Genomic DNA, 13752 nt, shown 5'->3' with positions numbered 1-13752 from the left:
CGGTACGGTTACTCTGAGACGTGCTATGATTTACGGGAAAAGCTGCTCTCGGTCCTATAAGTTTATTACTACCACCAGGGACGGATTATGGGTTGTGTGGGCCCCTGGGCAAAACGTTCGCATTGGGAAGAGTGAATAATTTAACAGGAGCAGCCAAAGCTAGAGACGGTCTAACTGTTCACTTAAATCCTGGTTCAACTGCAGTCGATACCCAGGGCTGTAGGCGCCATGGCTGATTCTGAAGATCTGGGCATTCACCAGGCGTCGTCAGCAACAGGAGAGTCCAACCATCTCCCGGGAGTGAGCTGCCGGAGGAAGTGGCCGGTGCATTTTGGGCCAGCTTACCCAGGCAAGAACTGCTCCAGGGTCTCATCACCGTGGACACCATGGACATTGTCATTCAAGCAGATGCACACCAGCACTTCGCTGCTGTATAAACTCAGTGCAGGGCTGTCTAATTGGAGAGTGGACACCTGACACATCCTGGGTAAGAATAAGTGGGGGGGGGGGGGGTCAGAAGACAGATTTCAACGTTTATGATCATGCCATACCCTGTCCTGAGTCAGCCCAAAGGTCTACCTCGCCGAGCTCAGCTGGGGATTCCAGTCTACTCTCCACACCGAGACAGAGCCGTCAAGAGAGCTCACGGCAAACTTCTCCTCCGTCGTGAAGGTCATCGCCAACAGCATGTGCTCCGTTACCTGATGGAGGCAGTGGCTTTAAATACAGGCATTCAAAAAAAACTGAGACGTCCCCAAGTGATAGAGACCCATGAGAGGAACCGTAAAGACCATTGATAAACCAGTAAAATATACCCCAATGTAGAAAAAAAAACTGTAGAGCAACTACACCCCTCACATAAAACACTTCCAAACATCCAGTGGGTTCATATTCACATTTATTTCCAGCATCCAGCATACGATCACTCTGCCAGCCCTGGGACTCAAACCCATCACCTACTGGGTATGGTGGATTTCATGGCCTGACCATGTATAAGGGACTCCGGTGACACCGGTTTACTCCTAGGATGAGAACAGTATTGCTGAAAAGTTACCCGTCTGCGGCACAGCAGAGTGTTCTCGTGCCACAGCGCCACTCTGCCGGTGTCGAAACCCAGCAACACCAGGCGACCACAGGGGGACAGACACAGACCCACAACAGTCCCGTTCTTGTTGATGGGGTTCTCTGCATGCAAGCAGGAAAACGCTGGACATTAACATGACGTACCACAGATGTGATACAACTCACGGCTAAGGTAAAAAAAAAACTGTATGAACATCAGCTAAATGTGAACGACTCCACTTAAAGGGCCGCGAACTATTACCAGCGTATCGCTTACCCGCCGCTATGTCCAGGGCCCAGGACCTTAGACAACAATCTTCAGAAACGGTAAGCACTGCTTGGGCCCCATCCAGCATTCCGGCTGCACCCTGAACTCCTCGGCTGTGACCGGTAAGAGTGCCGTGATGTTGCACCTACCCGCAGCGAAGCCAGTCAGTCAGTAATCATAGCTGTTATCACATATTAATTAGTATTATAAAATCATACGCACACACACATAGTGCAAGGGCTGAAATGAGGAACGCATCAGCAGTTAGCATGATATATGGAAAACAGAGGCAGTAATTAAAACACTGGAAGGGTCCAGAGGAAGATAAACATCGCAGGACACTGGGACATCGCCCCCGCATAGAGAACCTGCCTGAAAAGGCTGCCATAGTTTCACTGTCCCGTCTTCTGATGCAGTGGCAATAAGCAAATCCTCCTCCTTGACCTCGTGACCCTCACCAGTATCTGTGCATCAGAGGGGGCAACCACAAAAACCTGTCAGCTAAGTTCGATGTCTCGCGAGAAGCTGGTGCAGAGTTGGTTCCAGTTAGATTTAATGACTGAGTGTTTGACACCGTGTGCACGTCACTGGTGGAATGCAGTGGAATACCAGTGGAATGCAGCACCCCGCACTGATGGATTTTCGAATGGTGTGCGGGGATCCTGGTAATCTCCACCCCCGACTTCCAGTTCCACAGCAGTAGCTCACCGCCTCTGGATGCCGCCATTAGGAACTGTCCCTGGAACCGGTCGAAGTTGAAGCGATCAATAAGGCAGCTCGCTGGCCATAGCATCGCCTGGCATGTCAGGACTCCCTCGCGTGAGTAACTCACCACGCTGCAGACCGAAGTCAGGGAGACGCTCCCCAGAAATTCACGCACTGACTGCCCCCTCGCTAGGTCCCACAGACGTACCCTGCAGTCCAAAGAGCAGCTCACCTGTTCAGAGAGGGGAGGGAGGGGAGAAGATGAGAGGACTGCTCTTGTTTTTATTCAGCGACGTTGAGAAATCCGGCTTCAAACCCATGATGGTGGATTACTGTGCCTCATTATCTACTCCCTAATCCATCTGAACGAGCAACCAGTGGGAAACACGGTAAACCTGTCAGATTTCCAGCACATGACGATCCCACTCACCAGGGATATTTGCATCATGTTTCTTCGTGTTATACTTTTATTCTAAGCACATATGCATCTGAAATGAACTGAGTAAGAGAAAAGAGGAGCCAATGGCTTGCATGTACAGATCGTCCATCAAACCTCACCACATGGTCCACGGTCCAGGCACAGCCAGTGATCCAGTCCCCATGACAGTGCAGTAAGGACTGGGAGAGAGTGGGATGAGGGGAACCAACGTCCCAAACCAGGAGAGCCTGAAACGGAAAGGTACAGATCATCTTCATAATCACCATCACCACCATCATCATTATCATCACCATCACCACTGTCACAACCGTCACCACCATGAACATCACCATCATCAAGATCATCACAACCATCATCATCGCCATCATCATAACTATCATCATCACAACCATCACCACCATCATCATCACCATCGCCAAGCTGCAGCAGTACCAACCACCACCATCATCATCATTAACAGTTTTCTTCTCCATACCTGGTCTTTGCCTCCTGACAGAAGCTTATCCCCACTGGGGCTGAAACTGAGACATGTGACCCCACCTTGGTGGCCTCGCAGGAGAGACACAAGATTGGGACTGGAGGGGTTCTCAGCCAAATCCTCCAATGACCACAGAGCAATGGTGAAGTCCTCTGAGAGAGGAAAAACAAATCAAAGATAGAGAGGCGTTCATTTTCGTTCATTATCACTAAGCTTTGTGTGACGGGACTTCAGAGATGAAGCATCTGCTGAATCAGTCCAGACAGTAACTGAAGAACTGAGGTAACTGAGCCAGTCACCTGAGGCAGAAGCCAGGAAGGACGGGGACTGCGCCATGGCAACAACAGCTCCTTGCTGTGTCCCGAAAGAGCCTTGCAGCTCCAGACTGGCCTCCATCCGCTTCCACATCCTCATGATTTTGTCTCCACCCCCTGTAACCAAAAGCTCCGCCTCCTTTTGGGTCCCGATCCACACAAGGCATTGCACAGACTCGCTGAAGTTCTCACTGCTCCAAAGCATCTCACCTGTATGGGAAATCAGTATTACGCTACAGCTGCGGCAAAATCTGTGCTTCTGACTGATGACACTGAGAAATCCTCACTATGGGACTGACGCGTGGAGACAGAAACACACCTGACTCCTCCGAAAACAACTTTAGCCCATCGCCATGGTAACCTACAGCCACATAACCCCCAGCAGCGGACACACAAAGGGCTTGGGATTTGGACAGTGTAGAGCGATCGGAACTCGTCTGCAGGAGAAAAAGATTCATGTGGATCAGTAAACACTTCAAAAGTTTATTGGCAATGGATAAGGATCAAAACTGGGACGAGAGCTGGACCCGATTCCAACCTTTTCTTCTCCTAGCTGACACAGGGACCTTCCGAGGACCCCTGACCAAAGCTGGACCTGTGAGAAGAGGGAGACCATTTAAAGGCTGCTGTCTTTCCACATAAACCACAGTAAAGGACACAGTTCGCCACAATCAGTTTTTCGGGTCCTCGTTTATCTTACCATGTTGTCGGCTCCCCCGCTGAGCAGCATCCGCCCCTCCTCCACAAAGCTGAGCACCTCCGTCGATCCCCGGTGAGCCTGGTAGCAGCCCACACAAGCGTGGGATGGGAGGGACCACATCCGCACTTCCCCAGACAGCGATCCGGAGGAGAGGTGGGCCGTGCTGGGAGAGAAGCACAGACTTCGCACAGACTGCTGGTGGCCGGACAGTGTCTGAAAGGAAAGCAAGAAGAGACAAAGGAGTTCAGAAAGAGAGAATGAATAAGGTATGAGGTAGAGGAAGCTAAAGGCTTCACAGAAAACACAACTCAACTAACGGGGTGTCCACAGACAATTTCGCTGTATATTGTCACAATGCACATGTCACAAAGTGTCATATCTCATGATGCCCACCCCCGCAAAGACTTACAGCAGCGATCTCCCCAGTGAGCCAGTTCCACAGCCGCACCCCTCCATCCCAGCCCCCGACTGCCAGAAGCTGTCCCTCGGGGTGAAAGGTTACGCAGTTCAGTGGACATGGGTTTGTGAGCGTGGCAGTGAGTTTTCCTGCTTGAGATGTCCACACCTGGAGCACCGCGCATGGGACAAGGCACAAGACAAATGACTAGGAGGTCAGACATAAGAGACATTTGCTGTTTATCATCTTAAAAAAAAACAAAAAACTTGCAGGACATATTTTGTGAAACAAATTTCACGAGGCATCCAAACAACTGTTCCTGTGAGCCTAACCTTCAGGTCTAAATCCAAGGAGACTGTGGCAAAGTGTTTCCTGTCTGCACTGACATCACTTCCTGTAATCCAGTGGGAGTGCGCATCAACATGGACAACCCTTGAAAGACAAAAAACTAGTTCAAAATCTTAATTACTGTGGTAGATTACCAAACCAGAGACAGAGACTACTGACGTTTCTGCACGTTGTTTATTCAAAATTTTTTGACTGTTCACTCCTACCTACAGCCGCTGTTAATGTCCCATATTTCTATGTGTCCATCGAAAGAGGTGGAACCCAGTAGCCTCTCATCCAGGAAGATGCAACTGGAGATGCCATCACCACTGCTGACAAGAGACCTCAACTCCTGCGAGCGCCATTAGGCAGGATACAGTTCAGACATGTGGTTTATCCTTCGTTTTAGACCGCCATCATTCTGCCACTGGAAGAGAGGATTTGTCTGGGTGAGAGATGTGGTGTCACAGTCTTACCTGTGCTGTCTCCGGGTTGAGGATGTAGAGAGAGCCCTGTGCAGCGCCCACAGCCACGACCATGGCGGAGGGACTCACGGCCACACAGGTGGGCTTGGACAGGAACGTGGACAGCAGGTGACTGCGGGAAGAGGAGTAGAGGGCGTGTCTGCGCGTGTGTGTCTATGGACAAGTGTGTAAATAAGGCAGAAAATTCTCATTTTGAAAAAGCAATGATATTAAATACACCAGAAAATGTGAATGCTGACTAGCAACTGAACTAATAATACCGTAGCAATATTCTTCATCATGATCTTCATCATGTAGACATATATACGGCGCTTTCACATTGCTGGAACTTTTTTCTAGAACCAGAACCTTTTTCCGGAACCAGGAACTTTTGTCATATTCACGCTGCAGGAACTAACCTGATTGTAGTTCTTCTGAGGCAGTTCCAGAACCTTTTTTTTTTTAGTACCCACTCCAAACTCGATACTGTTCCTACAAATATAAGCTACTGGGAAGTGATAGCTTGCTCACTGGTTGACCACAAGCACCAGCGCTAATAAAATTACATGCACAAACGAGATGTAGTGGAGGAAAAAAAACAAAAGAGCAGATGGAGCTATTTTTGTACTTCAATTATATTTAATGCATCAATTAATACATGGTTTACTCGTGTTTTCGTATTTCTGCAAAATTCCATCGCCAGCCAAAAGACTTTTGTGTAATATCGCCGGAGCCAGCGCTTAAACTAGTCAGCACTCATTAGCGGGATAATGTGACACATTTTTTTAATTCTGTGAAATACGAAAGATCAAACAGCGGGCCAGATTTACTAAGAATCATGTCGCGTGTCCATCCATCCATCACCGCAATCGCTTAACTAACGAATAACAAAACAGCGTATTAATCCTCCGTCGTTTTGGCGTGGCCAGGTAGTTTTGTATGAAATTATGTGCGTAGTTTAACCTACAAACTTTTTGTGTCTCCCAGGCTTATTTAGCATAAAGGTCCTGGTTTCTGATGTGTGGTGTGACGGCGACACATGAAAGTGACCAAGACCTACAAAAGTCCGCCAATCGAAAAGGTCCGGGGACTTTTTAGGTGACTAAAACAGTTAATTACACATATTACTTGTGCTCCGTATTGGCACTGTGGTGCCACTCACCTGGCCTCTCTCTGCAGACGTTCCGGTTTATTCCGCCACCTCATCACCCGCATCCCTCCGCCAGCTTGCTGACGTCCCCTTTTCAAGACGCCTTCAGCCCAAACGTTGGGAGCTCCACCTGCCGGCTCATTTAGCGCCCTCTGCAGGAAGAGGGCCGGCCACCGGGACAGGATGGCCGCGTTACGCAGGAGGAAGTCGTGGCACGCTTCCAGGTTGCCGGGGACAACGGCTGCCATCATACAAGAGAAGATGTGGGAACCGAAAAGGTCAACTGCAGAAGGTCTTTGAAAACAAGTTCTTCAATCTAGAACTAAGAATCGGTTATGTGTCATTTGTTAAATAAGACCGTATTTATTGGTCAACTGTCATTTCAGGAGCATTTCATGCAGAAAGCCAGGTAATTCCAAAGGGCTTAACAATAATCAAAGAGATGCTGATCATCAGCAAGAATCAAGCTGAGCAGAAACCATTATAAATCCATCCACACCTTGAACGACATTTTTCAGAACTCCTGAAGTAGGAATCATGCATTGGTGAACTTTTATGCACACACATGTCTTTCTGGAGAATTAATAAAACATACCTGGGAATTCACTGTATTCATACGACTCTGCTGTCATTTCTGAGTCACTGTCCACACCCCCCCGTGTTAATACTGCAGATAAATGATAATAAAGGCACGTGATTATTATCCGAGGGGCAGCATGGTGGTGCAGTGGTTAGCACTGTTGCCTCACACCTCTGGGACCCGGGTTCGAGTCTCCGCCTGGGTCATATGTGTGTGGGTGTGGAGTTTGCATGTTCTTCCCATGTCGTCGTGGGGTTTCCTCCGGGTACTCCGGTTTCCCCCCACAGTCCAAAAACATGCTAAGGCTAATTGGACTTGCTAAATTTCCCGTAGGAATGCATGTGAGAGTGTATGGTGTGTGAGTGTGCCCTGCGATGGGCTGGCCCCCCGTCCTGGGTTATTCCCTGCCTCGTGCCCATTGCTTCCGGGATAGGCTCCAGACCCCCCGTGACCCAGTAGGATAAGCGGTTTGGAAAATGGATGGATGGATGGATTATTATTATCCGGGGCTGTTGTATAAAATTCATCACAGCACCGAGGACCTCCTCACCAAACTCTCTGTACGATTCCAGCACTGGGTGAAGGTGACCGTGCCGCACGCTGGCATACAGGAAGTCGAAGTTGGAGAGCAGAGAACGCAGCGCCTCCCATTGGCCACCGCCCACCTGAAGTAGGAAGGGGAGACACGGGACGATTAAGCAGCGCTCGGCATTGGCACATTTCGAGGTCTGCAGCAGCCAACGTTGAAGTCATGGTCAAAATGAAGCAGAGGTTGAGATGTGGGATATCAAGGATGCAAGGATGACAGGTGAGGTCACCAACCAAATGGCGGAGCAGGTGGGCAAGAGCATCCACATCACCGTACAGGAAGGTGTCCGTCCCGTGCGGGTCAGAGAGCGCCCAGAGGTGTGCTGGGAATGACAAAGATCAGGAACTCGCCTTTATAATGGTTATTTCATTCCGGAACGTGCGGGCAAATGTGCTAATCCAATGTGTCTAGGCTGACAGATACAACACTAAATTCCCTCACCTGCCAGCAAGCTGTGAGCTTTGGAAATGTCAACCTCTTTCGACAGAAAGAGGTCCTCGAAGGCCAATCTGATCTCAGGATTGGACAATTTGAGACGGTCATCTGGCCCTTGGCAGAGGGACTGGCCAATCACACTGCAGAAGGATTAACATCAAAGCTTTCATAAATATTAATCAATGGACACTTCGGATATTTGATGCAATGCTCTTCCAATCGACTGCTTAGATACTGTTTGTAATCACGCGGCTGTACCTCTGTAAAGTCCGGAATAGTTGAGAGAAGACGGCCATGGGCAAGTGCTGCTGTGGCTTCCTGGCCAGGTGAAGCATTCTGCCCCATGTGACCGGCTCACTTCCTGTCGACAGCTCACTGCACATGCTCAGTATGGCATACAGGTCTCCCTCCCTCAGGCCTGGAACAGAGAAATGAGAACCAGGCAATGAAACACTGATATTCAGATGTTCTCCTGCAAAAGAAAAAAAGATAAATCAGTATGTTACTCATCTGCACTGCACATGATTATGGGTTTGCATGTTGCGTAATTATTTTTGTACAATATTGTTTTATTGTACTTCACTTATTTATCCTATTTTGTAAAGAACACTCCTCAATTCAATTCTAATCCTTTAACCCCTGCATTGTATTTTAAGTTAAGACTTATTAAGCCTTATTTGCATTTTTTAACTTGCATTTTTTTATTCCTATAAAACACTTTGAATTGCCTTTGTGTATGAAATTGTGCAATTTAAACAAAAACTGCCTCGCCTAATGCATGAGTTATGACAGTGTTTCTGAATTCAGTCCCCAGATTCTCCTAGACGCCCCACGTCTCTCCAACTCCCAGCCAGGGGTCCGTAAAGATCAGGAGTTGGGTGGGAGTGAAAATATGGACCGTCTGGGGGTCCCCAAAGACTGGTCTGGGCAATACTGAGTTATGATAAGGCATCTGTGTGCACACATGTGTGCATTAGGGCGTGTTGCATGCTGGGAGTACAGTGTGCCAGTGATCTTTCGTCCACCTGTGCTGCTGACGGCCAGCGCCCCCATGGTCCAGGCCAGTCCCACTCCTCTGTACTGGGACTCCATCCGGGAAAGACAATGTCGAGCAAGTGCGCTCAGGGACTGAGGAAGAGCCTGCAGGCTCTCCTTCATCTGCAAACACAGCAACAGCTCATTCTTCTCCCGTTCGGGGGGGATGCGAATCGTAAAAAGGGTCACGTGACCGGACTGACGGTGCCATGTGACCCCACTGTCCTCCGGACTCTGACCTTTTCAAAGACTGCAAAGCTCCTCAGCTCCTCACAGGCAAGATGCAGGTATAACGGACTGATGGATCCTTTCTTCATCAACAGGGTCTGCAGCTGTACGCAAAAAAAGCGACGCAGTAGAGAAAGGCAAAGAGAAACTCGGATGCTAACACATTTTAGCACCATTATACATATAATATCTGAACGAACCTGGTTGTTAAAAGCCGCCCCGCTAAGCTTCTTCCCATACACAGCCAGTTCTTTCTGAACAATCTCTTTTTTATCAAGCAGAGACAGGTGTCCCATGGGAAACAGGACGGTCCCCTTCTTCTTGGCCAGGGTTTCCCGGAGGACCGAATTAGAAGTGACGCTCAATACGACAGACACGCCCTGCAGAAGCAACCAGCAAAAGGAACAATGGCAGGGTCAGGTGTGCAGTGGGCACGTAGAACGCATTAGGTGGTTTGCCCTGAATTCACTGTACCCGAGGGAGGCATTGCGGTATCCAATCAGATACTAGCTGTCCTCTGGCATCTTGAACTAAGTCCGCCCCATCAATCAGCAAGGCAAGTGATTGGCTACTCTTGGCGTGGTCAAACGTGCCAAGCAGAGAGTGGAATTCCGTCAAAAGGCCTCTACAAAAAAAAAGAGAAATGTAGTAACTAAAAACTCTAAGTCATAATACAATACCTGATCTGACTGTATAACGCAAAAGAAATATTTTTATCAAGCTTGCCGTCATCTGAATATTTAATACACATTGAAAAAAATTGTTCTTTTTCTCAGTCTTCCAATTTAAGAACACAGCATGAAAAGCATCATCACTGGGGAATGTTTGACCTCAGATGACTGGACGTACTTATAAGTAGTAGGGAGGGAAGCCTCTTCGTCATGCTTCCCCAACCTCTTCCTCAGGCAACGGATGAGGCAGCGCAGTAACTGTTCTACGTTGGAAGCGGTCAGGCCGGCAGCGGTGAAATAGGAAATGACATCACATTCAGAGCCTTCTTTGGATTGGCTAGTCCTCAGGGCATCAGCCAATGCAGCCTGTTTGAGACACATATGTATGAATAAAGGGGATTAAAGGGATTAGTGGACACATTTCCATTTTCAAGTTTTATTCGTCACATACACAATTATACAGTAGCACCACTTTGCAGTGAAGTGCCTTTCCGTGTCGTGGATTGTGCATGACGAAAATGTGCAATACAAAGGGAACAATTGAAAACTTAAGAATAAACTTAGGATAAACTTAGGATAAAAGTAAGAATGTCATAACTATATAAATAATAAAGAAAAAGCGAGAAAGATGATAAATATGAGGGTGTGAGTACATTAAACAGGAGGAAAGGATTTCAAAAGACTCATTTGTGCTTCTGGGAACGTCCAGTCATTCTCTGATGGATCTAACAGGTGTATTTACCATAAACACAGTCTTTCCATCTCCTGGACCTCCTTCCACTAGCACCAGCCCCCAGCCGCCTCTGCCCTGAGCTTCCAGAACGTTGGCTATTGCCGCGGTGACCAGCTTGCCCCGCCCATGACACTGCCTCTGCCGGGCCTCCTGGTAGGATTCCTGCTCGGTGACCTCCGACATGGGGGCCACTTCGTCCACATCCTGTGAAAACAGACACTTATTACTTTATGACACTTATTACTAAAACGCTTATTACTTTAGCAGAGCATTAGGGGCCACTGCCCTATAGGTGTTTCTACATTCAAGACCAGGGGCCTGTATCATGAAGCTGGAGTTCCTGGCTGGAAAACTTGTTGAATTTAAGGTTCTTCATCCTCATTCACTTACATTTAGCCCCGACTACCTTAAATCCCACAAGTTATCCAGCTAAGCAAGAAATCCAAGATACGGGCCCCAGATCTGAAGAACGTTTGTGTATGGCCTGAGCCCACGCGGCTGGCAGGACACCCCACCCCAGATTGTCCGACCTCGACGTAGAGCCTCAGCAAAGCTTGCCACAGGTCTTCAACCACCGCCCTCTCAAACTCCTCCAGACCCTTCAGATGGGGTTTTCCGTCCTGAACACCGGCCCACTCACAAGGGTAACTGAGGCAGACAAGGATGACATATCAAAGTAGCTACCGGAAGAACAAAAGGCAGCTGGTAAAACAAAGCAGATCATGCTTAGAGGAAGATCTGAATCCCCAAATAGCTGCTGCATCACTTCTCTAATACAAACGTAAGTAATAAATATACACGAAGATGCACAGATGAAGTTTCGGAAGGAAAATCAAAAGCAAAAAAATAAAGCAAGCATTTTTCAGCTAACTGCTGCGTGCACCATCCCCATAAACCATGATAATGGAAGATGGATAAATGGCAGAAAGAATAAACTGTCATCATGAGGATTAAACAGTCGATTAACCACCTGCTGCATCCACGTAATCAAATTCAAAATTTGCCCCATTTTTAATTGGGCTTCACTCCAAATTCATGAACATGGATCTTACTCTGTGGTCACTTTCACTCCTTTCGACAGTATTCTGCTTTTAAGGTCTGACATTTTGGATTCGGCCTCGCTGGACTCTGCAGCAAACTCTGCCCGCCACGCCACAGGGACAGACCTGAGAAGAAAAGCACACCAACACAGAGCAACTTTAGGAGGAACCACTGAAGATGTCAGCTGTGTTCCTTATGCTGATGTGCACATGTCCATAGCTTGTACATCCCTCAACAAAGAGGACCAGCCGAAAGTCTGGAATACCTGCTTTTAATGCATTTGGCTATATTTCAGCCATGTGATTCACCTAATAGTGAAAGGCTTCAAGGCAATGAAGTATTGCATATCAAATACTGCAACAACAAAGAGAAGCGTTCAACATCTCAGAATTTTCTCAAATTTTAGACTCTTCAAAATAGCCCCCTTTTGCTGCAACAAACACTACAGGCTATCAGCATTCTTTCAACCAGCTTCCAGATGTAGCCACCTGGAATGCTTCTCCAACAATCCTGAAGGAGTTTCCACAACTTCTGGCCACAAGTTGGCTACCTTGCCCTTACTCTTCGATCCAACTCATCCCAAACTAGCTCTGTAGGGTTTTGGTCAGGGAATTGTGGGGGCCAGGTTATCTGTCCTGGCGCTCCATCTTTCCTTGTAGTTACATAATCTCTAGGTGTGCCTAGGGTCATTTCCTTGTTAAAAAACAAACAACAAACTCTGGACATCTGACTGGCATATCTGACCTGGAGAAGGGCACATATAAAGTAGAAAACTGCAAAATCCTACGCACTTGGAAATGTGCGGGGACCGGAAGTAGAACAGCATGCGAGCCTGAGCGGAGTCCGAGTGGAGGGCCTCAAACTGCCGGATCTCCATTTCTGTGATGGACAGCCCAGGCGGGCTGGACTCCAGCTGAGAGAAAAAAGAACGACATACCCAGAAATAGAGTGATGAATGAGGAAGACGAATGTGTATCATTCACAGAGCATATTTTGCATTCCCAAAGCGAGAGGAGAATGAGTCACATGACACAGATGGAATGCTGCCGGGCAGTTCCTGAGCTGTCCGCAGTGGGACTTACCGGAGCATTCGCCAAGGAAACGTGCAGATCTTTGGGCGATGAAGGAGGCAGAAATACAGCTAATATGCTACGCCCCAGATGTTCCCAAAGGGGAATATTATTAATTACCTCATGATGCTTTGAACAACAATATGCACAAAAATGGTCAGACCTCTTTTCTAGCCGACACATTGATGCATATCGTATGTGTATTGTGACATCAGAGCAGGCACACATACCATAGTCACACCGTGAAAGGATGCCGTGTAAACGAGATATTAAAGATCGTTTTAAAACGATAAAAATATCGTAATTTAAAACAAAACTAACACTATTTATAGTACAGTTGCACAACTAACCAGTACTTAGATAAAAATTAACTGATCTATATGATAAAACGATTCTGTCTGATACAAGGTTACAGTCTGAATGCGCAGCCAGTTGGCCTCAGTAACATGTGGATTCATAATGAACGATAAGAAACATAAGGCTCTTTATTATAAGCGGGATACGTCCCCTCCAACCCCCCCCCCATTTCCAATGCACCTGCAACTCCCCTCTGCAGCTGTGTTTGTAATTAGAGATTTGAACGTGAAAGTCCTGCACGCCGTGTTTTCCCATTAGTCGCTCCATCCCTTCTATTTTACTTGATTAAAGGCAGAGGGCGAGAGCGAGCACACCATGTCTTACCCAATGGTACTGCGGCAGGTCCGGCAGAGCGGGCCGGGGGGGCACCACACCATACCGCTCCCCCAGAATGCCCAGCAGCAGCTGGCTGCGGCAGACCTCGGCCAGGCAGAGCTCGGCAGCGCGGCTCGCCTCCTCCTCCGTCACACCCCAGCGCAGGTCCACCTCGTGCACCCAGAGGCCGTAGGGGGCAGCCCTGCGGCGGAGCTCTGGGAAGACGCTGCGGACCAGCACGTCGCGCTCGCTGTGCATGTCCCGGAAAGTGGAGGACACAAAGACCCGCACCCCTTGCCACCTAAAGCAGGATGGAGGAATCATATATCAATCAGGAATGAGTGATGACGCTTGTGGGCTCGTCAGCCTCGATGTCCGGTAGGCGAACAATGAG

General features: G+C 48.2%; 1 protein-coding gene across 1 annotated transcript in view; it reads right to left on the bottom strand.

The window, feature by feature from the left end:
* Positions 1–13752, bottom strand: part of tep1 (telomerase-associated protein 1) — a 30944-nt gene that overhangs the window by 7840 nt on the left and 9352 nt on the right. The window contains exons 19-51 of the mRNA XM_049011489.1: positions 13368–13659; positions 12408–12529; positions 11628–11741; positions 11091–11223; positions 10585–10779; positions 10021–10208; positions 9646–9796; positions 9372–9551; positions 9183–9275; positions 8934–9066; positions 8167–8326; positions 7915–8048; positions 7707–7795; positions 7435–7549; positions 6900–6971; positions 6317–6545; positions 5167–5287; positions 4918–5042; positions 4696–4795; positions 4376–4531; positions 3967–4179; positions 3805–3861; positions 3586–3703; positions 3252–3476; positions 2950–3104; positions 2594–2701; positions 2163–2267; positions 1940–2069; positions 1703–1794; positions 1340–1475; positions 1055–1185; positions 580–701; positions 346–483 (exon numbers count right to left, since the gene is read on the bottom strand). Coding sequence (XP_048867446.1) covers positions 346–483; positions 580–701; positions 1055–1185; positions 1340–1475; positions 1703–1794; positions 1940–2069; positions 2163–2267; positions 2594–2701; positions 2950–3104; positions 3252–3476; positions 3586–3703; positions 3805–3861; positions 3967–4179; positions 4376–4531; positions 4696–4795; positions 4918–5042; positions 5167–5287; positions 6317–6545; positions 6900–6971; positions 7435–7549; positions 7707–7795; positions 7915–8048; positions 8167–8326; positions 8934–9066; positions 9183–9275; positions 9372–9551; positions 9646–9796; positions 10021–10208; positions 10585–10779; positions 11091–11223; positions 11628–11741; positions 12408–12529; positions 13368–13659 — 4632 coding nt within the window. The remainder of the gene's footprint in view (positions 1–345; positions 484–579; positions 702–1054; positions 1186–1339; positions 1476–1702; positions 1795–1939; positions 2070–2162; positions 2268–2593; positions 2702–2949; positions 3105–3251; positions 3477–3585; positions 3704–3804; positions 3862–3966; positions 4180–4375; positions 4532–4695; positions 4796–4917; positions 5043–5166; positions 5288–6316; positions 6546–6899; positions 6972–7434; positions 7550–7706; positions 7796–7914; positions 8049–8166; positions 8327–8933; positions 9067–9182; positions 9276–9371; positions 9552–9645; positions 9797–10020; positions 10209–10584; positions 10780–11090; positions 11224–11627; positions 11742–12407; positions 12530–13367; positions 13660–13752) is intronic.

This window comes from Brienomyrus brachyistius, chromosome 4, assembly GCF_023856365.1.
Source record: "Brienomyrus brachyistius isolate T26 chromosome 4, BBRACH_0.4, whole genome shotgun sequence".
Taxonomy (NCBI): Eukaryota; Metazoa; Chordata; class Actinopteri; order Osteoglossiformes; family Mormyridae; genus Brienomyrus; species Brienomyrus brachyistius.
The sequence above is the reverse complement of the archived record's forward strand: the minus strand, read 5'-3'. Positions and strand labels throughout refer to the sequence as shown.